At 46.9% G+C, this 25,814-nt stretch overlaps 1 protein-coding gene across 10 annotated transcripts in view; it reads left to right on the top strand.

Moving 5' to 3' along the window:
- MTMR3 (myotubularin related protein 3) overlaps positions 1-13,684 on the top strand; it is a 117,438-nt gene extending 103,754 nt beyond the window's left edge. For 4 of the 10 annotated variants that reach the window (XM_045826785.1, XM_045826781.1, XM_045826782.1 and 1 more), the window contains 8 exons: positions 387-572; positions 3,580-3,750; positions 4,917-5,062; positions 5,691-7,110; positions 8,259-8,369; positions 8,837-8,925; positions 9,709-9,735; positions 11,528-13,684. In XM_045826785.1, coding sequence (XP_045682741.1) covers positions 387-572; positions 3,580-3,750; positions 4,917-5,062; positions 5,691-7,110; positions 8,259-8,369; positions 8,837-8,925; positions 9,709-9,735; positions 11,528-11,699 — 2,322 coding nt within the window. In that variant the 3' untranslated portion in view covers positions 11,700-13,684. The remainder of the gene's footprint in view (positions 1-386; positions 573-3,579; positions 3,751-4,916; positions 5,063-5,690; positions 7,111-8,258; positions 8,370-8,836; positions 8,926-9,708; positions 9,736-11,527) is intronic. The other 6 variants (XM_045826790.1, XM_045826787.1, XM_045826786.1 and 3 more) reach the window with 3 other exon arrangements.
- The last annotated feature ends 12,130 nt before the right edge of the window (positions 13,685-25,814 follow it).

Below are 25,814 nucleotides of genomic sequence, written 5' to 3'. Positions count from 1 at the left end.
TTAGGGGTTAGGAAAGGTTTTCCATACATGACTTTGTAAGTGTAACATGAAAGACAAATTAAAAAATAAAAAAGAAAGAAAAAAAGTGACTTTCATATGGTGAATGAAAAGGCTAAAAATATACTACATTAACTCAAGAAAGGCTTAGATAAATGCTTAGTACCCTTTCGATGATTATGGAATGGAGTTGAGAGAATGGGAAAATTGGCCTAAACATGTGTTTCATCAGGAATGGAGCCTTTGGCCTTGAGGCTGGATCTGGGCTTTCTTCTGATGGGCTTAGTGGGAGGCTGTTAAAAGGATTCACTGCTAGTGACACCAGGCTCAGGACTGTCACAGTCTGAATAGACAAGCACAAATGGTCTCTCTTGGTTGCTTTCTTGCAGGGTTTCCAGGTCCTGGTGGAGATGGAGTGGCTGGATTTTGGCCACAAGTTTGCTGACCGGTGTGGTCATGGGGAGAACTCAGACGATCTGAACGAGCGTTGCCCAGTGTTTCTGCAGTGGCTTGACTGTGTTCATCAGCTTCAGAGGCAATTTCCTTGCTCTTTTGAGTTCAATGAAGCATTCCTTGTAAGTTTGGGAATATGACTCTTCATTTAGGGACCTTCTAAATTCATGGGCTATCAGTGCAAATGTTAGGGGGCCAGTATTCCCTTGAAACTGTGTATCCTTTATAGAATTCAATGTAAGGGCCATTCTCTGTCCAATTTTTTTTAATTAAAAACAATAATAAGTATTTATTCCTTGAATCCAAGTGTACTAGATTTGTATAAAGTCCTGAGTTGGTTTAAAGTAAGCTTTTAAAATGGATGATAGAAGCCTTAAATAGCAGCCAGAAATAGAAACAATATCCTCTGCTCTCTCCAGTTTATCTACCACGCCCTCTGTGCCTGTTCCACACTCTCTGTCCCTTCCCCTTTGACAAAGAACATGCTATCTTTGCCTTCCTCCAACTTCTCCTTCCCTTGTTCACCAGCTGTTTCCTCTCCTTTGCTCAGCTGCATGGCTCTAGCATTTTCCCTCTCTGCCTTTTGCATTGGCATAGTTCCCTCTCTGCCATGTAATGGCCATCAGCATACAAACATGGTATAGTGGCTCTCATTTCATTACACTTTTCTCAGTCCTACAACCACTCCCCCCCCCCCCCACAGCTGTTATCTCATTTCTTCACAGCAGAGCTCTTCAAATCTTCTGTATTTACTACCTCAAATTTTCCCCATTCTTTGTTAAACCCATTCCAATCAGATGTTCTCTGGACCAGTTTATCAGCGCTCCTCTTGTTAAGGTAACCAGTGACCTTCATGTTGCTAATCTAATGATTAGCTTTAAGTCTTAATCTTTTTAAAAACATTTAATTCCCATTTATTTAAAAGTTCCATCAGCTGTGTACATTCATCTTTCTTAAATGGAGGAATTAACTAACATATAATTAATTTCAGGTATATGACATAATGATTTGATACTTCTATATATTATGAAATGATCACCACTGTAATGCTAGTTGACATCTATCACCATAGTTAGTTAATTTTGTTTTCTTGTAACAAGAACTTTTCAGATCTACTCCTTTAGCAACTATCAGATATGCAATACAGTGTTATTAATTATAGTTACCATGCTTTACATTACATCTCCATAATTTATTTATTTTATAATTGTAAGTTTGTACATTTGACTGTCCTTATCTTTGATCTATCAATATTTGGCACAATGTAATCACTTTTAAAAAAATATTTTATTGTTCAATTACAGTTGTCTGGGTTTACCACTCCTGCTTTCCCACCCCACCTCAGCCATCCCCACTTCCCTCCCTTGCTTCCAGTCCTCACTTGGTTTTGTCCATGTGCCCTTTATAGTTGTTCCTGAAAACCCTTCCCTGTAATCACTTAAAAAAATTTTTTTAAGATCTTACTTATTTTTAGAAAGAGGGGAAAGGAGGGAGAAGGAAAGAGAGAGAGAAACATCATTGTTGCCTCTCGCATGCCCTGACTCAGGAATCAAACCAACAATGCCCCCTGGTTTTCAGGCCGGCACTCAGTCCACTGAGCTACATCAGCCAGGGCTAATCACTTCTTTTTTGAAACATTGAAACAATTGACTTCCAGCTTGCACTCTCTCAGTTCTCCTCTACTTCACCAGCTGGTCCTTTCTGTCTTCTTTGTTGGTTGCTCCTTATGTGCCCAGATCTGAATTTTGGAATGCCCCAGGGCTCAGCTTCCAGGCTGTTTGATTCTCTATCTGTATTTCCTCTCTTGGGATTTCATTCACTAGAGTGGCTTTAATTGCTGTCACATTTAATTGGTATAAATGTGATTCCCACATTCATACATTATCAGCTCAGCTCTCCACTTAACTCTAGACTCACATATCCAACTGTGACTAATATTTCCACATGGATGTCTTAATGGTATTTCACACTTAACATTTTCAAAACTTAGTTTTTGATTTCCGTATCTTACCACCCCAAAACCTGATCTTCCACAAGTCTTCCATCTGATGAAATGGCAATTCAGTTCTTCCATTATTTAGGGCAAAAATTTGTCATCCTCAGCTCTCCTTTTTTTTTTTTCATACTCTACATTCAGCATGTCAGCAGATTCTGCAGCTCTGCTTTCAAAATATATCTAAAACCTGATTACTTATTGTTGCCTTTGCTGTTTCCACACTGGTCTAAGCCACCATCACCTCCTTGCCCCAATTTGAGAGAGTCTTTCCAGCAGCCAAAGGGACCCTTCTAGAGTATAATACAGACCACATCATTCTTCTGCTAAAAAAACCCTCCAACAATCTTTCATTTCACACAGAGTAAAAGTCCAAGTCCTTGACAGTGGCCTGCAGGGCTCTCCTGGAGGTTACCTATCTAGCTTCATTTCCTGCTATTCTCCTTCTTGTCCAGTGTCCTTTAGTCATACTGGCCTCTGTCTGTTTCTCAGAAATCATAGGCATACACTCACCTTAAAACCATTGTGCTTGCTGTTATCTCTGCTGAGCACCTTCCTTCCAGATACCCACGGGACCTGTGCTCTTAATTCCATCAGGTCTTGGGCCAGGGACTTTCCCACACTGCCTTGCACGTGCCCTGTACCTCTTACTCTGCTTTATTGTCGTCCATAGTACTTACTGGTTGTCCCTCTCTCACAACCAGAATAAGTTCCATCGGGGTAGGAGAGCTATGTGATTATTGTTGTATGTCATCCCTATAGAAATGTCTAGGGTACATGAGATGCTCTCTAACCATTTGTTAAATGATAACTTCTTTAGAAGTATGCTCTCAGTTCAGACTTGGGTTGCACACTGACCTCCTCCTATTTGCAGTTTATATGCTTTGTCGCTCTTGAGAGTGAATGTTAACTTAGGACCTCAGAGACTGTCAGGGAGGAAAGAGGAGTGGGTATGCCAATTATCTGTCTGCTCTTTTGAATCAGGAGTAATGGTGGTTGGGGTTGGTGCTCTGAAATTGGTGATGTGAGGAGGCAGCTATTGCTGTGAACTGAAATGCTCTCCGATGTCTGGAAAGACGTTTTCCCAGAGAACCTGTAGCCTATTGCTTGATTTTTGCCTCATTAAACTCCCATAGGTGAAACTGGTGCAACATACCTATTCCTGCCTCTTTGGAACATTCCTGTGCAACAACGCCAAGGAGCGAGGGGAAAAGCATACTCAGGAACGTACATGTTCCGTGTGGTCGCTGCTTCGGGCAGGCAACAAGGCTTTCAAAAACCTACTGTATTCCTCTCAGTCAGAAGCCGTATGTATCCTTTCCTTTCTGATCAGCAGAAGGAATTACCGGTGGGGGCACATGGGAATTTTTTTGAGCAGTGACTGTTTCTTTGAAGGCATCTCTGTTGTCTCTGGGTGGGTTGGTTCCATTTTTTTTTCTACCACTCTGTTCTGAGAAAGGCCTGTTTTCTGGTGATGCTTTGACTTCTGTTCAGGGCTGTTTGATTTAATATACATCTCTGCTTTGCCACTCTAAACATAATCTTTTCTGGCACCTCTGCCAGAGTTGGTTCCCAGTGTGTTCTGTCTAATGAGTGGTAGAGGCACTTAAGTTGTTCCCTGGATGCCCCTGATAGCTCAGAAGGAGCTGCCACCAGGCCCCCAGCACCCTTCCAGTATCAACAAGTGGTGACATCCACTGCAGTTTCTGTCTCTCAGAAGTCAGAAGACTATGTGACATTAGCATGTATTATCTTTGTGATTCTCTGCTTACATGGAGAACTGGCAGGCACTCTAAGACTTTGTTCCTCAAAGGCACACCTTCTGTTAAGCAGAGAGAAGGAGGCACTTACATCTGTGTGTTGACACATGCTAATGTTCCTTTTGTCAGAATGCATCTTATATTCCAAAGGAGTCAAGATGTGGAGGCTAATCAGAGGTTATATTGCTTTGCTGGACTATTAAGATGCTTCTCGCTACTTTAAGTAGAGATGCTTCTTTAAGTAGAGAGGAAAGATTTAAGCTAACTGCTTCTCTCTCTTTCACTGTGCCTGCTGGGGAAGTAACAGTACAAGAAGAAATTTCCCCTTTTCACAAGATTAATTTAAATGGTCCTATAAAACAGGTTTGACAGTGTCTTCTGAAGCCAAGTTTTTATACCAGGAAATCATCTAGTGAAATGGCTCACTTATGCATTAAAAGCAACAAATTAAGCTGATGAAAGTCAGCAAAGGTGACCGGAGAAATGGATTTTAAAAAACTCGTTAGGTATTTATGCCCACAAGAGCCTTTCAGGTGAAAAATGTTGCCCAAAACTCCTGAGAGGTAGGCTTGTATCCACAGATCCTATCTCCCTTTGAAGATATGCCAAGACTTGTTGGGTGTTCCAGCTTAGTGCTTGTTCTTGACCCTTATTTCTAGACATTTCTAAAACTTATTGGGACTTCTCTAAACCTGTGTCCTCTTTTTCTTCAGGTGCTATACCCTGTGTGTCATGTGCGTAACCTGATGCTGTGGAGTGCAGTGTACCTACCCTGCCCATCCCCGTCCACCCCTGTGGATGACAGCTGTGCGCCATACCCAGCCCCTGGCAGCAGCCCTGATGATCCACTCCTGAGCCGGTGAGCCCAGGGTTGATGCCAAGGCCTTAAGTCTTGTGTGGTGTATTCCTCTGTTAGGACACGCCCAGGGTTGGTCAGAAATCCTGACATTGGCTGGCTCCACACGTTTTCTTAGATCCCTGAAGTTTTTTCATTGAAGGTATTAGGGTTCTGGGCTGCTAGGCACTGAGCAGTTTATATGGAGCAAATCCTTTGGGTTCCTTGTGACCCTTTGGCTTGAGTTTCAGCCACTGAATTAACTTTATTGAATTCAGACTGATAAATAAAAAATTAATTTAAAATAATGTAATATCAGAAAAATAGCAGTATTTACTTTCCTTTGCCACTAGTTGAAAACACAGCAGTATCATGAAAAATGTCTTTTTAAAATAGCATTTGCTCTTAGTTTATGTGGATATATTGGGCATAGGGTAAGGGTGGTTCAAGTGGAAATCTGCAGATGTAAAGAAGGATGGGTCCTGGAGCTTTGCCTTTCTGGAAGTCTGAGCCTCACTTTAGAGATGCCATAGCTCCTTGAATAGTTATAATGGACCCAATTATGAAATAGCAGCCTATTAAAACCTGTTGTTTCCTACTTCCCCTTTGAATAGACTCACAGTCTCATTTCCTCCAAATCCCTTTCTTCTAGGCTACCAAAGACTAGATCATTTGACAATCTGACCACAGCCTGCGACAACACAGTGCCTCTAGCCAGCCGGCGCAGTAGCGACCCAAGCCTGAATGAAAAGTGGCAGGAGCACCAGCACAGGCGCTCTTTAGAATTGAGCAGCCTGGCTTGTCCTGGAGAGGAGCCTCTTGATCCTGACAGCCTGGGGAAGCCAACCAAAGTGCTGGGTGGCGCAGAGTTGTCTGTTGCAGCTGGAGTGGCTGAGGGGCAGATGGAGAACATTTTGCAAGAGGCCACCAAAGAGGAGAGTGGGATAGAGGATACTACCCACAGGGGGAGCATGGAGCAGGAGGTCACAGAGGAGGCTCTCTTAGAAAGAGGGAGCAGGGGGAAGGTTCCTGAGGGCTCAGCGGTTGTACCTCATCAGGTACCACCACCGGATGCTGCAGTTCTGAGGAGCCCTCCGGGCATCAGCCTTTCTCTCTTCTCACAGGGTATTCCTGAGCAGCAGGGTAGGCAAGGTGTTCTTTCCAGTTCTCTCCAGGAGTCCCCCAGGGAAGAGGATATCCGGGAGGTCCCTGTGGAACAGCCTCAAATAGGAGCTGTGGCAGAGGACAGGGAGGAAGCAATTCTTACAATCCAAGTAGATGCAAATATTGGTTATGGTACCTCACAGTCAAGTTCTCTGCTGCCCTTGCAAGTCCCATTTGAAGCCAGAGGACCAAACGTAGACAGTTCCTTGGACATGTTAATGGAAGATAAAGTGAAGTCAGAAAGTGGGCCCCAAGACCATCATAGACCTTGCCTAGTAAACAGTAGCAAGTTCAGTGGCAAGGACGTGCTTCCTCAAGCCGTGGAGCCCAGGTCTCCAGAGAGGAGCCTGGTTGAGAGGCCTCAAGGGGAATCTGTGGTGCATAGGACTTCCCCTGGCAGCACCCACAGCCCAGTACGTTCTCCTTGTGCCTTGCCTATAGCCGAATGTAAAGAGGGGCTTGTGTGCAACGGTGTTCCAGAGACTGAAAATAAGGCCTCAGAGCAGCCCCCAGGGCTTAGCACCCTCCAGAAGTACCCCACCCCCAATGGGCACTGTGCCAATGGGGAGGCTGGTAGGAGCAAGGACTCATTGAGCCACCAGCTGTCTGCCACAAGCTGCAGCTCTGCCCACTTACACTCGAGGAACTTGTACCATAAGTGGCTGCACAGCCAGTCAGGAAGGCCATCTGCAACTGGCAGCCCTGACCAGCCTTCCCGCAGCCACCTGGATGATGATGGTATGCCTGTATACACAGACACTATCCAACAGCGCCTGCGTCAGATTGAGTCAGGCCACCAACAGGAAGTGGAGACCTTGAAGAAACAAGTCCAGGAGCTGAGGAGTCGCTTGGAAAGCCAGTGTCTGACCAGCTCTCTACGCTTCAATGGGGACTTTGGGGATGAAGTGGTGAGTATACCATGCTCCATAGCTGCCCAAGGAAACAGAGCACACTGAGGTCGCACACCCTTTGTGACTGGTGCATGGTGATTGGTACAGATTTCTCCAAGAATGGGAAGGGTCCAGGGTACCCCTGTTGAACAAGCTGGAGAACAGCTTTAGCCATGTGAGTGGCAGTCTGCCTCTCTTTTTCTGCCTTGCATACTTTCCACAGGTGTCCTGTTTAGGCAGTTAAGGCTAAGGAATAAAGGTAGCACTCACTACATGGTTGGGCAGATCTCTTTGGAGAGAGGATCATATGTTAAGAAGGGCATGAACTCCTGGGCAGAATGACATTTGTAAGGCAATGTCAAATATTCCTGCTAAATTATAGTGCCTGTTTTACCCCATTAAGTTACTAGGTAACTTTTAGCTAGTAAACTGTTAGTGTCCCCAAACATGGGCTGTACCTGTGAAGGTTTAGTTCTTTTCTAACAGATACTTATATCTACTCTGTGGCAGGTGATGGCAGTGGAAGTGGGGAGAAGTGATTTCTAGCACTGTCAAGTTAGCACTGATGGGGCCTGGTAAATGGAAGTCGGGGTACCTGAGGGGAGGTTCTCAGGGAGGCTCTCTTCTCACTTGGTGCGTTGATATTCAAGTACTCGGTGTCGAAGTTCAGTGTGAGCCTGGCTCTGAGGCAGTCAGCGTACATTAAAGGCGGGCTCATCGACTACATGACTTTCAATTAAACTGACTTCTTGGATTTTCCTTCACACTAATGATGATTTCTCATTTTCCCAAAGAGTCCTTCAGAGGAAGGAGGACATGCCCAAAGTACTCAGTCTCAACACACAGTTGTGAGTGGCAGAGTTGAATTGACAGGCCCACTGGAGCAGCTGACACTGAGTTCCCACTCACTTCCTGGAACCCAAGGCCCATCTTTGCCCTCCACAGTCACTGCACGCAGCCTTAGACCTGCATATCTCTCTTCCAGCTGAGCTCAGCCCTGTCTCTGCACCTGCTCAACCCAATTCTTGATGGCTGATGTACCTACACATTCAGCAGCCCTAGCACCCAGGCCCACCCAAAGTCCCCGGTGCTTCCCTCTTTTCCAAGCCCTTTCTTCTTGTGGGAGACCAGGTTCATTTTCTTCAGCTGTGTTTGTTTGCCAACAGACTTCAATCCCCGACTCGGAAAGCAATCTGGATCAGAACTCTTTGTCTCGCTGCAGCACAGAGATTTTCTCTGAAGCCAGCTGGGAGCAGGTGGATAAACAGGACACGGAGGTACAGGCTCAGCCCCTGTTCTGAGTGCCACCCATGCAACTGTTTTGCAGTTCTTCTCCGTCCCCATCCCTACCCCATGCCCCTGGCCAAGGAATGACCTCATAGTACACTTAGCCTTGAGCCTCTGTGAATCTCAGCACCTGTGAATCCCCAGCAAACCTAGAATTTCTGAGCCAGGGAGACTCAGCAAGCTGGCCCTCTGTCCTCATTGCCTGTATGAACTGGAGTTTTGCCAGCTGTCACAGCGACCCAAGTTGCTGCTGCCTGCCATTTTATCTCAGGGGAGTTCGGAGTCCCCTCCAGGAAAACGATTTGGACGCCTTTCTTGTACTGCCGACATCAGACCTGCTGGTCTGGTGCCACCAGAGCCAGAGTCCTTGTGACTCTTGCTGCCACCAGCATGGCTCTGCTGGCTCCAGCTGGATGGCCCATATCCTGTCATTAATCTGGCCCCATCTGTTTTACAGATGACCCGTTGGCTCCCTGACCACCTGGCTGCCCACTGCTACGCGTGTGACAGCGCCTTCTGGCTCGCCAGCAGGAAGCACCACTGCAGGTGCCATTGGGGGGTATGGTGGGGTGGGCCAGGGTGTGGGGCCCACGGAGCCTGTAGGTTGGAGAGATGCAGTCATCTGGCTGGCAATGTTCTAAGGCAGGCCCCAAGGTCCATAGGGCCCCCCGACTACGTGCTTTGTGCCTCTGAAATCGGTGTTTGCAGAACTGTGTTTGGTGTCTTCCTTCCAATTCACAGTTATCATGACTAAATTTTGAAATGTGCAAATTATGTCCCTTCTTGTTTTGTTTTGTTTGTTTTGGTTTGGTGGAGCAACAGCCACCTCCCAAATCACCATTTCTTATTTTTAAAATAAAATTGCTTCCCATTCAACATGGCTTCTGTGAACAAAAGTAGTTTTCCTGCTGTGGCGGGGTACTTCATTTTCCTACTCCTTACTCTGTTCCCTGACCCTGTACTTATTTTCTTTATGTCAGTGGTGAGCAGAAATAGCTGGGGGTAGTAGTGGGACAGGTGAGGACATAGTCTTCAATCCTTAACACTCCTGACTTTTTCCTTCCTTCCTTCTTGGTTAGATAGTGAGTTGCTAGGGATGCTTTGCCCCAGCTGGGGTGGTGACTGGAAGATGTTCAGTGTTCTTGGTAGAGGAAGTTTATATGAATCATGGCGTAACTTAAACACCTGAGTGAACCCAGATTGAAAACGGGACCACCTCTTTGTCTAGTAATGCTATTTCTAGAACTCTGTATATCTCCCCATCCTGCACCCCAAGCTCAAATGTCTTCGGTTGGCTTTTCCTCTGAGCTCTTTCTCCCCTCCTTGCAGGGACACTGACCGTGTTGATCAAACGTGGTGAGCATTTGCAACAACCTGTCTGTAATGTCTGCACATCTACAATAACTTCACACTAACACTGCCATTTTCCCCTCTCTGCACTCATTGGGGTGTAACCTGGGGCTGGGAACACAGGCAGGAAGGTGGGCTTGAGAGAGAACCAAAGCAGCCAGCTGAGGAGACCATTAAGGCTGAGTCAGGCTGCAGCCCTGTACTTCCCTCCTGACTGCACGGGTCAGCTGAGCTGTCCTGCTTGAGACAAGAAGCTGGTCTTGCAGAGTAGCTCGTTGAATTTTTAGAGCTATTTCTTTTGGTCAGAGTGATGCTAATAACTTCAGTCAAACAGTGTCACTGCCTTTTTTTTTTTTTTAAGGAGACCAGAAAACTGTCTTAACATAGAAGACTTTAGGGGAACATTCCACTCAGGGTCTGTCAGGACTGTCAAAGAAGTCTGATTGAAAAGCTTAACTGACCAAATTCATGTCAGGCTTTTGAGCTGAACTCCAGCAGGTCTGTTAAATAAATGTAAGCAGAAATAGGTTTAGGTAATTTTTCTGTGTAACCAGAGGTTCTTGTCAACTTATGCTTTTCAGAAGTGGTTATGAAGTACTACTGTGTTCTAGAAGACAAAATTTTGTGTGTTTTAGTTCTCTGTCCTTCCATTGCCCTATGTCTAGACTTTCCCTTTTGTTGTATTCTTTTGCCCTGAAAGGTGTTCAGTGTTCTCTTCTCCAGGCCTAAGTGGTTCTTAATCCAGTAGTGGGTTTGCATTCTGAGGAGTTTAAACAAAAAGGTAGTGATTGGTTTTGGCTAAGAAGAATTTCCCTTTGCTGCTTTCCCAAGTCTTCGGCAGGCTGCATTAGGCTCCTTGGAGTCTCCTGTTCTTGGGCTCATTGGGATTGATTTGTCCTTTAGGGCCCAGCAAAAGTGGGTTCAGAAGGTGAACAAAAGCCCTCTGCCAGTTCCCTTTCCCATTAGCTGTGACGAGTATCTATTTGGGTGTGCAGATGTGTGCTGCACGGACACATCAAAGTTGGGTTTTCAAGTGGAGGAGAGGGAGTCCCAGGGCCTGCGTGCCTTCAGGTAGAGCTCTGATGGTCCCTGGAGATGCATGGGGGCAGGGGAGTGAGCCACAGTTGACTGATACTTATCTAATAAGGGGGTGTGTGTGCACGTGTGTTCATCCGTGTCCTTGTACTTTCACCCTGAGCATGTGTCTGTCACTGGTTGCTTGTCTCCTGGCTTTGCATGCGGGAAGCAGAGCGGTCCTAAATGGCGGCAGTCTATTTTCCATGTTGCTGTTGCTGCCTCTGAGCCTCTGGAGAAGTGGTCCTTTGGGCAAGTCTCCCCACTCCTCAGCTGGGCTGGGTATTTTTCTCTCGTCTGCTGGGCTTGTGGGAGTTCCACTGGACTCTGGCCTCTCTGTGATCACAGGCTACATAGATGCCGTTGCCCAGGTGGTGTGGCTACTGGGTTTTCCTGGGCCAGGACTTAACCCATAGAGCTAGCTCCTTCTGCCCTGGGCTCATTTGTTCTCACAGATCTCTCTTGAGCAACATCCTCCTGTACACCTGGTAACCTTGAAGCCATAGCAATGAGGCAGCCAAGTGGAAGTGGCTGTGATGTCTAGGTAGGGATTCCCTCCCTGCCTGGCTTTTTTTTTGGCTAGACAAATGAAAGTGTTTGCTCCTAGAGGAGTCTCCAACACATTTGAATTACGTACAACAAAATTCTGTCTTCCGAAGTTGGTTTCCCCATTCATACTTCCTACTTAAGCTAACATTGTTTTGTTTCTTCTCCTTATGTCAAGGAATTGTGGGAACGTATTCTGCTCCAGCTGTTGTAACCAGAAGGTTCCAGTTCCCAGCCAGCAGCTCTTTGAACCCAGTCGAGTGTGCAAGTCTTGCTATAGCAGTCTACATCCCACGAGCTCCAGCATTGACCTTGAACTGGATAAGCCCATTGCTGCCACCTCAAACTGAAGCTCAGTGACCTGGGGCAGGCAGAGGCCAAGCTGCTGTTCCTCTGACAGGCCCACACAGCCTGGGCAGACCGAGGCCCGTGCACTTTGGAATGGGAGCATGGAACCACCTGTGCGGAGTGACAGAAATTTGGGATGTACCACTGGATTGTAGATTGATTTTTCTTTCCTGGTTTTTTCTCTCCCTTTTCCATCCTCCCTCTGCTTCCCCAAAAGGAAAAAGTCCGCTGGTTATCTTTAAAATATTTTTTTAAATGGAATACCAGAGGTTGCCAGCCCCCCCTGTAACTATAGAGCTGCCTGTTGTCAGGAAATGCTGAGGGTTGGCTTGGTACCTCAGGATGGAAGGAGGTTGGTCAGGAGTGGAGACCTGAGATAGTGAACGGGGAAGAAAGCCAGTGCTAACATTTGTGACCATTCCTTGTGCCACCGCCACATCAGAGCTGGTTGGAAAAACCTTTGCTGCTGAGGAGGCCGGAAGCATCTTCCCTAAGAGCACTACCCTGCGTGCCCTCTCCCTCCCACCTCACAGACAGGATTGGCAAGTGGAAGAAGGAGCAAATAGTAAATGGATTATAGTAAAAGGGCTTCCCTTAGGGGAAGAAAGGTGTATGTTCTACTGAGGCAAGTGAGAGGGGAGGGGACAGAGGTGGATGGCCAGTATGTCCTCCCCCACGGGATTCCGTTTTTAATTTGATCTTGACTGTCTAAGGCTCCCGTCGCTGTCATGGGTCTGCTTTCCTCAGCCAGGCCATGTAGTGCTTCCCACCCTCGGACATGAAAGTGCAGACTGATCAGAGTGCAGTGTCCTGTTGCTGTGGCCATGGCCAAAGCCTGCCTGGAGCCCAGGCACCTGGAAGCCCCTTGTGGAGCTTGGTCCCCCAAACAATCTCTCTTCCTCAGCTAGCACAGGGAAATCCAGACTCAGGGTTCCAAAAATTCCCTATTCCCAAACCAAACCAATCATGGACCTCCCCCTTGAGGGGTAGAATCAGCCTTTTAGAGTGCAAGCCTCTGGAAAAGGGGGCATGTCCCATACAATCAGCCTTCCTCCTCCCCTTCTTGGAGCAACAGTTCTGCCCTGCTCCTGTGCTGCTGGCCAGCAGTGAGGGCCCACTTGGTGACTTTGCAGTCCTTGGAGAAGTGACAGCCTGTAGGCAATTCAGGGCCCCTTCCCTCAGTAGCTTTGATGTGGTCCAAAAAGAGCCTTAAGTCAAGAATATTTGTGGTGGAGGTGGGTATGGGGAAGGGGTGGTGAGTTTAAGTTTGTGCTTTGTAATCTTGGCATCCATGTTTTGTGCCTGCCCTCCCTCTTGGGGGAAGGGCCATGCTTGGCTCTGCTAAAAGCTGCTAACTGGTAACAGGGCTTGTGGTGGCGAGCAGTGTGGGTAAGACCAGGGAACTCTTCTGACACTTTGGAAGCGGTTCCCTGGCCAAGGGCAAGTTCTGTCTCAGGAAGGTGGCTCCTGTGTGTGCCTGGGTGTGATTAAGACGTGGCCCAGAAGCCTTCCCTGGAGTAGCCAGTCCAGGCAAAGCCAAGAGCATCTGAGCACATCTCCAGCTTCCCAGTGGCAGCAGGTTGCTCAGAGTTTGAAGTTAGTGAAACAGGGTGTAGTCCTTCTCCGAACTCTGTGTGGTTTGCCCGTGCGGGGAGGGAGAAGTCAGTCTAATTGAAGATTGTGCAGTTCTTAGTGACAGGTGCCAAGAGGTTATGATACGGGTTTCTTGGGTCTGATGTACAGTGTGAATAAATGCTTGCAGCTCTTAGCCCTTTTTTGATCAATGAAGCACTTTTTTATTAATATTTTCCTTTGTATGTAAAGGAGGAACCGTAACTCTCCGTAGCTGTACATATAACCCTTTTTTCCTAAAGAGGAGTCAGTCAGTGCTCCTATATTTTTCATTTTTTGTCAAAGCAAGAAGTAAATACTTTAGAATTGTTAAATATATAAATAAAGTGAATAAAGTTTAGTGTTCCGCATGGTAGCATTTGCTAACACATTCCGATTCTTTTCCTGTAGTTTATCCCCTCTTCATCTGTTTTCCCTCTCACACTGAAGCAGTTTGAGGTACTGCTGGGGAGCTGGACTTGAGCAAAGGAAAACTAGATTTCTTTTCAACTCTGGGCCTTGGCAAGGAACCATCCTATGACACCCAAGCACTAAAACACATCTTCTTGGTGGTTTTGCCCCTAGCATCTCCAGAGCTAAAAAGGCAGAGCAGCCAGGCATCTTAATTGTCGACTGTTTTTTTTTGCTAGTCTGATTTCAGGGCAGCCAGTGCTCGAGCCCCTGGACCCCACCTACCCAGGGAACATTAGTTGTACCTCTAGCAGTGGTTAAGCAGAGTCCTGCATGCAGTGAAATGAAAGTTGTTGGGGGAGGGTGGCTAGAAAGTGCTCCTGTCTGCTCTTGGATGAGAGTGTGAGTGGACAGCGAGACCTGGAGGCAGAAACTGAATTGCATGTGATTGGATTATGTGCCTCACTAGGGGTTTCTGTACTCCTTCCACAGAGGGCAGATCTCCGTTGCTTAGATCTGCAATCAGCCGAGCAAGGCCGTAGCCTCTAATCATGTCATGGCTAGTTCTTGCTCTTCACAGAGGTGAATTTTCTTTACTCTGCATCACTATAGGGCATCCCTCAGGGGCAGTATGCTGTGCAGTTCTTCCCTAGGGAAGGCTGGTGTTGAGGGGGGCTATACTCTGGGGTCCCCAGCCCAATACCTCTGTGGTGAGTTGGCTGGGCTTTGAAGAGCGACCTGCTCTGAGCAGGTCTGAGCCCCTCTTGAGGGCCTTAACTCTTTGGGGCAGGCTTTCCAGAATCATTTCCTGGATGGATGGACTCTGCCTAGAATACACAAGCACTTAAAAACAGCTCAGCTGGTTCTGGTGTGAGAGCTGCGAAGGTCTTCCAGCCTGCATTTGAGAATTGGCCTGTCCTCTGCGAGGAGAAGGTGCTATCTCAGCTGCCTTCAGTCCACCGGGAGCCCGGTCTGTGTTCAGACAAGTTTGTAAAAAACCTGTGTCCTAATCCACATGTGTCTACACACAGCTCCTCTTGTTTCTGAGGTCTAGTGGTTCAGCCCTCAGTGAGTTAAAACACTAGCAGAACCTAGCACAGCTCTTGATGCCCACAAATGGAGAGCTGCAGAGACCTGCACAGTGTGAGTTGAGGGCAAGGAATTGCCCTGTGAAGATGGCTGGCTGTACATGGGGAAATGCGGTTCTCCAAGGGCAAGGCCAGCTTCCTCCAGGCTGTCATGTGGAGGTATTTGGTTTGAAGCAGTGAGGTAGTACCAGTGAGTGAACTGCTAAACTTTCCTGCCCTTGCACTGTCTCAATATTTCCCTTCTCTCTACACTTTGGCCTCCTTAATCCCAGCCCAGAAAATGACCAGGGCTCTTTTAATTTACTGGGTTTTCCTAGTGAGGATGTACAGAAAATTTTTTCTTCAATAATTTTGTTAATAAGTTTCCTGTTCATTTCTATATTAGCAAAGAATATTCCAAGAATTAAGAAGGTACTGTGACACATTTAAAGAAAGAACAAAATGGTGCCAGAGGATCTGTTAAACAATTCCTAGCTATTAAAAAATACCGAAATTGCCCTGGCTGGTGTGGTGCAGTGGATCGAACACCAGCCTGTGAACCAAAAGGTCACCAGTTCAATTCCGAGTTGGGGCACATGCCTGGGTTGTGGGCCAGTTCCCCAGTTCGGGACATGTGAGAGGCAACCGATCGATGTATCTCTCACACATTGATGTCTTCCCTCTAGATGTAAATACATAAAGTCTTTTTTTTTTTAAAGACTTTATTTTTAGAGAGGGGAATGGGGGGGGCAGGTTGGACATCAGTGTATGGTTGCCTCTAAGACACCCCCTACTGGGGACATGACCTGAAAACCCAGGCACATATGCCCTGACTGGGAATCAAACCAGCAACGCTTTGGTTCACAGACCCGCACTCAATGCATTGAGCTACACCAGCCAGTACTAAATACGTAATATATAATGGGAATTGAGGGCTGATACACTTGGCTGCTACACATTGAGGCTAGGAGATCCCACACCTATTGAAGTTTTTCACTCTGGCCCTGACCTCTATTGATCTTTTAAGGATGAGAGATGATTTAAAGGGGTTTTTGCAGAATTTCATTTAGCTGGTTCAAGTGACCTGTCCCTAGCTGCACCACCCGATTGCATTAGTTGAAGATAGGGCTGATAGCAGGGCTAAAAATGGGCCCTGGGCTGTGGGGCCAAATGACTGACTCCATTTGAAGTTGGGATAACAGCAGGAGTCCCAGCTGCTTAGTTATATTTTCTAAGAACGTGTGTTCTAAGTTGAGGTTCCTGACGATTTCTCGAGGGCAGGACTAGAGTGTCTGGAAAACTAGCAGAAGTAGGAGGCGACCCTCCCAAGCCTCTGTTAAACACGAGTCATGTTGTCCTGCACACACAACTACACTGACGCTTTGTTCCTCTCACATGTGTAGAGTTCATCAGCTGCATGTTCCGTGGAGACACTAGCTGCCAACCCCAGCTGGACAGGCTTCTAGGCTAGGGCACAGGCATGAGGGTATGGGAAGGGGAAAGGGCATCCTCTGAAAAGGGAATTAACAACGTTGTAAGTGCTGCTGTTGTACTTTATTTACCACTTAGTCTTCACTTTCATAGCTGAGTTCTTAGTTAACTTTTCTTACAGTGCTTGTAGCAATTGCATTTCAGTTGTATTTTCAGTAACACTTGTTTTTTATTGGCATTTAAAATTGGCCTTTAACTGCTTCCTGGTTGGCTTATAAGGTTCAGAAAACAAGCACAACCAGTGAGGCTTGGGTGCCATTTACAAAATATACTGTGTGTTGCTGCTGACAGCAGTACTTGTGTATTGTAACAGCATTGATTCTGCTGTAGCCTCAGTGACCATATAAACTAAATAAATGTGTCGTTTTCACCACAAACCGTAGTTTAGCTCCTAGATTCAGGTTTCTAGTTAGTGCTGTGACTAGTGTGTTAGGCATGAGGGATAAAGCTCAGCCCTTTAGTCTGTCCAGGAGATAAGGAGGGCCTGGCCGGGTAGGGGCAACAGGGGTCAGCATTTGCGTTTCAGAGGTAGGGGTATGGACTCAGGTGAAAGGGACCTTAGGTTATCTAGTTTGAGGTTTTCATGCTGTTGTCAGGCCTTCATGGGGAGGGGCCCCAGGCCCTCCAGGCCCATTCAGAACTAGGCTTCCGGGTAACATCTCATTTGAAGAAAGGTTTTGGTGTTCCAAGTCAGTCTGAAAAACCATTACTTTAATCAAACCTACTGGGTTTTTTTGAGAAAACAGTTTTAGGGTGTGGCAAAGACTCATCCAAGGTTACCAATGAATTAATAGCAAAATTTGAATTAAAAAATTCTCTCCTGGCCCCTTCCCCTCAGTGTCTTTGGGCTTCTAGAGGACAGCTTAATAAACAGCTACTTTAACTTAGTTCTTGAGTTAGCCAAACCAGAAATCCTGGGGAAAGGCTCAGTAGTTTCTACCAACAGGCTTAACACCATGAACCTTCCTCTCCCTCCTAACCAAAGTCAAAGATTCTGACATAATCCACTGTTTCTATTTCCTTTTGACCTTTCAAATACATGAAAACAGGTATGTTATCAGCATGAATTGTCTAAGTTATGTCATAAATCATAAATCAGTGGGATTGAAAGGGAGCATTTTTGACTAGTGCAAATGGGTTAGCTGTGAACTATCTTAGCATCTATTTTATTTCTGGATTTGATGTGGGGAAAAAAAATCCTGATTGTATATAGAAAGGTGGTTGCCAATAGTAATAGTCACAGCTTGCCTGCAGTCTCTGGTTATTATTGACAAGACTGAAGTAGGTGCTTGAAAAGATGGATTAATAGAATATGCAACACCTGCTTTCAGTCCTAATCCTCCATATATCAGGTAAGAATCATCCAGAGGTTACAATCACTGCGATTATTTTATGGTGAGAGCCACTGACACCGAGTTGCAGCTGGGCTTGGTGAACAGCGCTGAGCTGGAGCCCTCTACCTAGATCAGCGACCCTGAGGACCCCACCCAGGCACAGCAACAGAGGCCTTACTGTGAGGTCTCAGGGAGCCTAAGTGAATACATATTCTGTACCTGAAGATGCAATTAATTTTTTCTTTTTAGTATTTAAAATGACATTTGAAGGAAGTGTTTGCAAAGAGCCCCTGAAGCATGGCCACAAAAGCTATTTTAAAACCACTAGTTTGGTGGGAAGGACCTGGGTTCTGAGCCCACAGACCTGGGTTGGAATCCCAGCCCGGCAGCACCAGCTGAGTTGCCTGTGGGCAGGTGAGGAATGGAGTGTTTCCTCATCGGGATAGAGCTCAGCACGTGCCACGGGAGAGGTGCTGAAGGCGGGTGCTTAGCACATGCTCCCTTCCCCACTGTCCACAAGACGAGGTGGCTTTCTGGCTGCCTGGCTGCTGGCAGACTTCTGACCAGTCCGAGTCAGATGGTGCTTCCATCCCACCACATGTTAAAACTGAAAGACAACACCTGGCTTCTTCCACCTTACAAAGGTAAAATTTTGACTTTGAAGCATTCTGATCTTGAGTTTTATAATAAACTTCAAATGTATCACTAGGCAACAACTTTAAGCTTCATATATGTATTTTACTAAAGAATTTTTTAAACTAAGCAAATGTAGGTCTGCAGGTACAGCGTGGTTTAAGACTGTATAAAAGCAATGGGAAGGGGCTGAGAGAGAGAAACTGCTTGTGGGGGTTGAGGTGGCATCTGAGAATTCTCCCAAGTCCTGGGGAGACTCACCTGGCCTCACTTGGCTGAAAAACTGATGAGTTTTAGTTCCTGACTAAAGACCCGTCATAGGATGTTGCAGACTAGCTGTGCGGGCTGAGGGAAGGGGCAGGCAGGGCCAGCTGGGCCTTACCTCCGTGCTGCACAGATCTCTGGGGCAGAGGCCTAGGCCCAGGTTGTGTGCCCTGTCTAGTGGGAGAGCTCCTACGAGGGGCCCAGAGCCCAAGGTTAGGAAAGGACGCGCAGGCCTTGCACTCAGATGGTCCTACTATCTCCAATGCCGCAGGAGCCCGAAGTGGCTGAATACACTTTAAGGTGTTAAAACAGATGTGACTTAGTAAGTGGTATTCCCACTGTATTTTGCCAACTGGAAGATGGATGCCTAGAACTGGGAGTTCTTTAAAGTCACCCAGGAGGCCCAGGTACTAGCTGTCACACTGCTCTGGGTGGCTCCCATTTTTGAAGTCCCATTAGCTATTAGGACTGGACATTGTGTCCCCTGACTCCTCAGGGTAGTATGATTCTCTTCTTTCATTTGACTTGACAATCAGCCAGCTATTGTCTCAGAGACTCCTAGTGCTCTCTTCCCCTTCCAACCCCCTTCTTGGGTGTTCCCGAGGATTATCCATACACTCCAGTCCTGCCCCAAAGCATCCCTTCTCAAGCACTCCAAACACTGGCAACCTTGATAATAAACCTGCTGGTTCTGCCTCTGCAACTGGCCTACAGGGGCTCTGCCGACAGTCCTTCCCCTGCTCCCTAAGGACCATAGGTGTTCCTGAGGTTCAGTTCTCTGCCCTCCTTACACACGCCTCCTCAGGGATCTGTAAATCAAGGTATTATTTAAAACCCACACTCTGCCAAGGATGCAACGAAGGCTTCTCCACAGGCTTGGGGAACTGAAAGCATCAGGCATCCCCCCTGAGCCAGTCTCAGGCCAGGCCTCGAGTACAAACCACCTCCACACAGCTCTGAGGCGTTAACTTGGGGACTATTTCTCGTGGGCCTGAGAACTCGCTAGCCCAGTCTCATCAGTTCAAAGGAGGGTTCAGCCCTCCTTTTGGTCCTCTGTGCCCAGGATATAAAGTACTGGGGTGTCATGGTTTTTCCCCAAGTAGTCCTTGGGCGGGGGCGGGGGGGGGTGAACATTGGTGCAAATTTGCCCTCTTTTCCCCGACGCCAAGTAGGAAGTTAGCCTCCTTTTTCCAGATTGTAGTTGAGTTCCTCCCCAAACCTGCACCTACCTTCCATAGGGCTGGGAAAATCTCCATCATTCAGTCTGTTTATGAAGCTCAGTCATAGGAAGTTCTGAACCAGACCACCTCAAGCCACTGCAGACTGCTTCTGCGTGCTGCCCCTGGGGAGGGCAGAAGGGCGGTAGCACGGGCTTCTGCCTCTCCTGACCATCCACCCTGGGTCGCCCTCGCCACTCTCATGTGCTCCATGTACTGCCCTCCAAAGTACTCCAGACTTGGAGATCACTCATTGCCTGAAGCCCCAGATGTGGACTGAGGACAAGAGCCTGGGTACCTGAGGTCACCCAGTCACTCCTCATTGCTGGGGACCCTAACTGAGGCCTCCACCATGGGGTCTTTGCTTCTGATGGCTCTGGATACGCTGGGTGACTCACTCCACATAACAACAAACTGAGGGCCATAGCATTTATCTGTCTCTGGCACTGTTTGACCTCAAGAGTGTGCCAACTGTTAGCAATGATTGGGCAGATTAAAAAAAAAAAGACATCCAAAAAGAACTGGAATCTGAAAAAGCCTCTTAAGAGTTAACCCACTTAAAATAGAGACCGTAGTTTCATATGGTAGATAGTGAAAAAGGTTTGCTTGGAACTTTATCTTGCAAAAAGAAACTATTACTAAAACAGGTATCTGTTAATAGCAACTATAGGCTATTTTAGAATAAAATATTTACATATACTTCCTTCCCACAATTATATAATTGCATAGTAGGACATCATTTCATGTTTGATTTCCACAGTGCAATCCATCCGGGCCATTTCTGCAAAAGTTAGTCAAAGGCTTCCTCACTTTTCCTGTGGGCCTCTCTCCATCCTTTAGCCCTTTGATATTCAAATCATCTCCTGGGAGGCACTTAACTAGATTACATGCAGCTCTGCTCTTCATTTGTTAATGGATCTCTCACTCAGATATATTTGCCCATGACTACTCATTTGAGCATCGGTTTTTCCAACAGTACTTTCATGACCGAAATTCTACATGTTTTGCAAAACTTAAATTCTACTTCGGCACCTATTTTGTGTTTTCAATGTCAGAAGTTTACAACATCAATCAGTAAGGAGAGAGAAGGGCTCTGATGGGTGGAGGTTGTCACACAGGGAGAAATGTCTAAGTGGAAGGTAATTTTATAGTGAACAGTTGTATGGGAAATACTTTTTATTTCTGACGACTTCAGCTTTCCCCCACAACCTAGTGGCTACAGCGGCTCGGATCCTGACTAGTTAGACACAGCTCAGAGGAGAAGGAAGGCCCACCGACAGGACTTCGCAGAGGGCCTAGCCTCAAGGGAGAGATGGGACTTCCACTGGTGACACGGGGCAGGCAGCATGAGGCAAAGCTGGAGGGCGGGTTTGGGGAACTGAGCTGGCATGGGTTAGTGAATGAGGGGAGGCAGGAAGTATTTGTTAAAGTCAAACAAAAAAGTCCGTAGCAGGCCAAACCCTGGTCTCAACTCTACAGCTATTTGAGGTTTCGGAACAGAAAACTGAACAGGATAATAATAGGTAATATATTTTATGGGCCAGATACTATTTAAGTACTTTCTATGAATTAATACATTTAATTTTCTTATCATTCTGGTGAGGTCAATATTATACCCTCATTTGAAAATAAGGTGACTGAGCCAGCATTGCTGTTAATGCCCCTTGCCTGAGGTCACGCAGCAAATAAGCAGAGCCACGTTCAAGTCCAGGCCATCGGCCTCCAGTGGCCACACACCCGATTACTGCACTACCCAGTCTCCTCCTGAGTCACAGCCAGGTGGGAGTGGGTGCTGGCAGGCAGGGGAAGATGAAGTGGAAAGAGCATTAAGAAGCCTCATGTAGAATAAAAGGCCTAAATCAGGGTAGAGTATGGTTCTGGAGCAATTCCAAAGGAGCCCTTCGTTTTCAAGTATTAGTGCTATTACACTGGATTTACACAGGACTATTTATTTCCCAAATCCAGAACTGTATTAAATTATGCACAAAGCAGTCCACATTGCAAGTTGGAATTAGCTACCCACTAAAATTTACCAGGTTTCTTAGGAGAAGCTCCCTCACTTGACTCTAAGGCTTCCACATCTAGCACAGGGACAGATTTGCATCTCAGATCAATTGGCAGCAGACGCTGAATATATCGGGCTGAGGCAACTCTCAGCCTGAGGCAGCTAGAGATTGGTGTCTGCTCTGGTCAGTGCCTAAGCATGCACAGCTCCGTGCTGCCCTGACCCAGGGACTGTGGCACTTGGGTCTAACACCTTGGTCATTTATTGAGGGTATGGGCTTAACCACTCTACTCTGCTTTATTTTCTCATCTGTGGGGATGTTTGTCCAATCAACGCGTTGAGGTTCCGATGAGGAAGTCGTGTTTTACAAAGTCTAGTTGCTCTGCAGTGTGAGGGGTGGCATCCTGCCAAAGTTCGTGCTTGACTGTCTACCCTGACTCCCCACAACTTACCTGATTTCCAGTGCAGTCCCAAGTTGAAGGGGGCAGAAATCCTGCTTGTTTTCCATGCAGCCTGCCCTGCTCCAAGGCAGTGGCACGCTTCCTCTTACCTATAGCTGCCAAACAAGAGAGGAGGGAATTACGCCAGGTCTTTCAGAGGGCAGTAGAGACTCCCAGCCATCTCCAGCCAGGATGGTCCCCAGTGAGATAAATGCAGTCACTATGGCTGGAGGGTTGCAAGGGAAGAGTTTTCTGGCTAGGTGGGGAGCTCTGCCCTGGGCTGCTGGGAATCTCCAAGAAAAGGGCTCCAAGGGACAGCCTTCCTTCCAGCGCAGGTGAGGGCTGGGCCAGTAGTAGGGCTTGACCGCCTTACCTCCATTCTGGCTAGTGTACATGTGCAGTGGGTGATTCCTGAATGTTATGTTCTTTTTCTTTTAAATATTTTACTTATTTACTTTTAGAGAGGGGAAAGGAGGGAGAAAGGTGGAGAGAAACAGTAATGTGAGAGAGATACATCAATCAATTGCCTCTTGCTCACCCCCTACTAGGGACCTGGCCCATGCAACCCAGGCATGTGCCCTGACTGGGAATCGAACTGGTGACCTTTTGGTTCACAGGCTGGCACTCAATCAGTCCACTGAGCTACATCAGCTATGGTGCTCCCTAAATTTTCTAGACACAAATCTTTTGATTTATGTCCATCCTTGGAAGGAAGAGGCATCAGAAGTGACTCCTTGGCCAGTTTGTGGTTGTTCCTCTGTCACTATAAGCTGCTTTGCTTGGCCACCTCTCTGTGCATGCAGAGATGCCCCTGCATCCCATCTAGCACAGGGACATCTAGGGACATGTGGGAGCAGAGAAGAGGTGTCAGGCAGCAGGCCTGCTAAACCCGACCATGGCCTTGGGCAGGCAGAGCACTTGCCCTCAGAGGGGAAGTGCACCCCTCTAGTCTCAGAGCAGGTGCAAACTTCAAAGGAGCCCTCCTGTGCCCTTTGCTCTACGGCACTCTAGTCCTGCTCTGAATATTAGTAGCCCAGCCTGACCAGAAAGTCCCACCTACCAGCCCCCCATGCCCACAGCTGCTTGTGCTTCCCCTCCCTTCCCTTCCCCCCAAACTCGCATTGCCTCTGAAAGTCATCCAGGACAGCCTTACACTAACGCAGGGAAAATATACAAGCCAGAAACAGCAAAAATGTCCATCAACAGGACAAGGGATAAATAATTTGTGAAACATTCACAGACTATAACACAGCAACGGATGAATAAACTAGTTACATATGCAGTCATATAGATGAATCTCATGAAACACTGAATAGAAAAAAAGAATAAAATTTTCATTCTTTAAAAGTTCAAAAGCAAACAAAACAAAACTATTATTTTGAGATGCAAAGACATAACTATACAAGCCAGCGTCCTGGTCCTCTCCAGGGGAATGGAAGCAAACAGGTTGGATAGGCTACGTGGGCTTTGGAGCGCTGATGTTCCTGGTCTTGGTCGTAGTGGTGGGTGTCGTGGATGCTTACCTTATAATTCATCAACTAATACAGGTGGTTTATGTACTTTTCTAAACGTACGTTATTTCACAAAGCTAAGAAGAAACCAGCCTTCCCCACTCCCTTTTTCGGGCACCTCAGGGTGCTGGCCCTTTAGTGTGCACATCTCTCATGCCGTTGGCCTAGCGGGGAACATCAGGGAGGAGTGGGCCGAGGCCTGAGGAGAAAGGAGCTGGCCCAGGAGCTCAGGTGGCCCTGGGTCAATGAGCCAGGGAATTTCACCTTTGTTCCTTCTTGTAGAGTGTCCACCTGCCCCTAGTGCTGTCACGTCCTTGCTCCAGCCCCAGTGCATTCTCAGGGAAGTTTGGCTGTGCTGACATGGGGCACCTGGTTTCTTGGCTGCTGTCAAAGCTGACCTTGGATGGGCCTTACCTGACCTAGGTCTGTTTCTTATGGAAGGGATCTGCTGTGATGAATAACTGCCAGTGCCCGAGGTGTAACTTCCATCTGGTGGGATACTTTTGGTGTTCACTGTTTGTTTGTGTTAATGTGTCATTTGCCCACTTATAGTTGGGGGAACATTACAGGGACCCCATGCTGGGAACCTTTGATTATATATGAGGATACCATTCAAATAGCAAAATAGGAGTTCCTACTCCATGTCAGGCACCTCATTAGGGAGAGGAAGCCAGGATCCTTGTCCTCTTGGAGAAGACTGTTAAGAGAGATGAATGTTGAAGAGCAGTCTGGGGGTCTGTGGGAACCAGCACTGAGTCTGTGGCAAGTCAGGAGAAGGATCCCTAAGGAAGTAATGCGTAAACTGAGGTCTGAAGGGTGAAGAGAGGAAGAGAGGGGAGATGCTCATTCATTGAGTGCGTACTGTGTGCTAAGACACTTGCATCATTTCATTTAGTCCTGACAGTAACCCTTTAAGATAGGTATTACTTTACAGATGAGGAAACTGAGGCTCAGAGAGGTGAAGAGAACTGCTCAAGGTTACCCAGCTAACATGCAGCAGAATGAGGACCTAAACTCTAATTTGCATGATTCAAAAGCCAGTCAAGAAGGAGGCTGTTATCATAGTAGTGGCCAGAAATGGTGGTGATAACGTCACTGGAAAGAGGTTCCCGCTCAATAGGGACAGTGAAAGTAGAATTGACGGGACTCAGTGAGCGGTGCTGAGTTAAAGGAGGAGGAGGAATCAGTCAAAGATGAACCCTAGTTTCTGCCTTGATCCACCCAGCTGGATCATTTACCAAGATGGAGAAAAGGGAGGAGCGGATTTAGAGGGGAAAAAAATCGTTCAACTACTTTGATACATTCTACTTCAGTTTTTTTTTTTAAAAGGTCTAACACCTTAATTAAATTAAAACAACACAGGGATAATTCCATGCCTGTAAACTACCCCCTCTTCCCACCTCCTCAATCCCAACCCAAGCAGATCAGGACTGAGGACCACCAAGAGAACACTCTTCTTGGCCACCATCCACTCGCTCAGAAGTGGAGCTCTGGCCACCCTGGGCTTTCCCTGGGGTCTTCCTGATTCCCCCTGCTCTGCAGAGGCTCTGCCAGCAGAGGATCTGCTTATGTGCCTGAGCTCCTTGGGTGGAGTCCCCCTCCTCCTAGTACTCAACCATTTTGTGTGTGAGCAGCCTCTGCCATTGTACCCCCTGGGGAGCACAGGACCCCACGCTCAGAAGGGCCCTGCCCTTGGTTTAATGCTTTTGTGCTGCAGTCTTGAAACTCGTACTATGTTTAACAAGAGCCCCATATTTTCATTTTGTACTGGGTCCTGCAAATTATGTAGCTAGTGCCATACATATGTGTGCAATGTAAGGATACAAGACAGTGGCAGCCTATCTCATCTGGGAATTTATCTCATTTCTAACTAGGAAGACCTATTGCTTTAGATTAGAGGGAGATAAAGCAAAAAAATGCTTTTTATTTATCTCTATGAAGTACAGAGTTTTATGTGCAGTTTTACGTTCCTTCCCGTGTAAAAACTTAGGAGGGAACCTTAAGAATAGAATACAGACATAACAAATTATGGGCTATTAACTGTGGTTGTTTCTTTATAGCTTAGAGCACCAATTTTCAACCAGTGTGCTGTAATTTTTAAAATATGCAATACCAGCCCTGGCTACTGTGGCT

The sequence above is a fragment of the Phyllostomus hastatus genome, unplaced genomic scaffold, assembly GCF_019186645.2.
Source record: "Phyllostomus hastatus isolate PE091 unplaced genomic scaffold, TTU_PhHast_1.1 phas_scaffold_760, whole genome shotgun sequence".
Taxonomy (NCBI): Eukaryota; Metazoa; Chordata; class Mammalia; order Chiroptera; family Phyllostomidae; genus Phyllostomus; species Phyllostomus hastatus.
The sequence above is the reverse complement of the archived record's forward strand: the minus strand, read 5'-3'. Positions and strand labels throughout refer to the sequence as shown.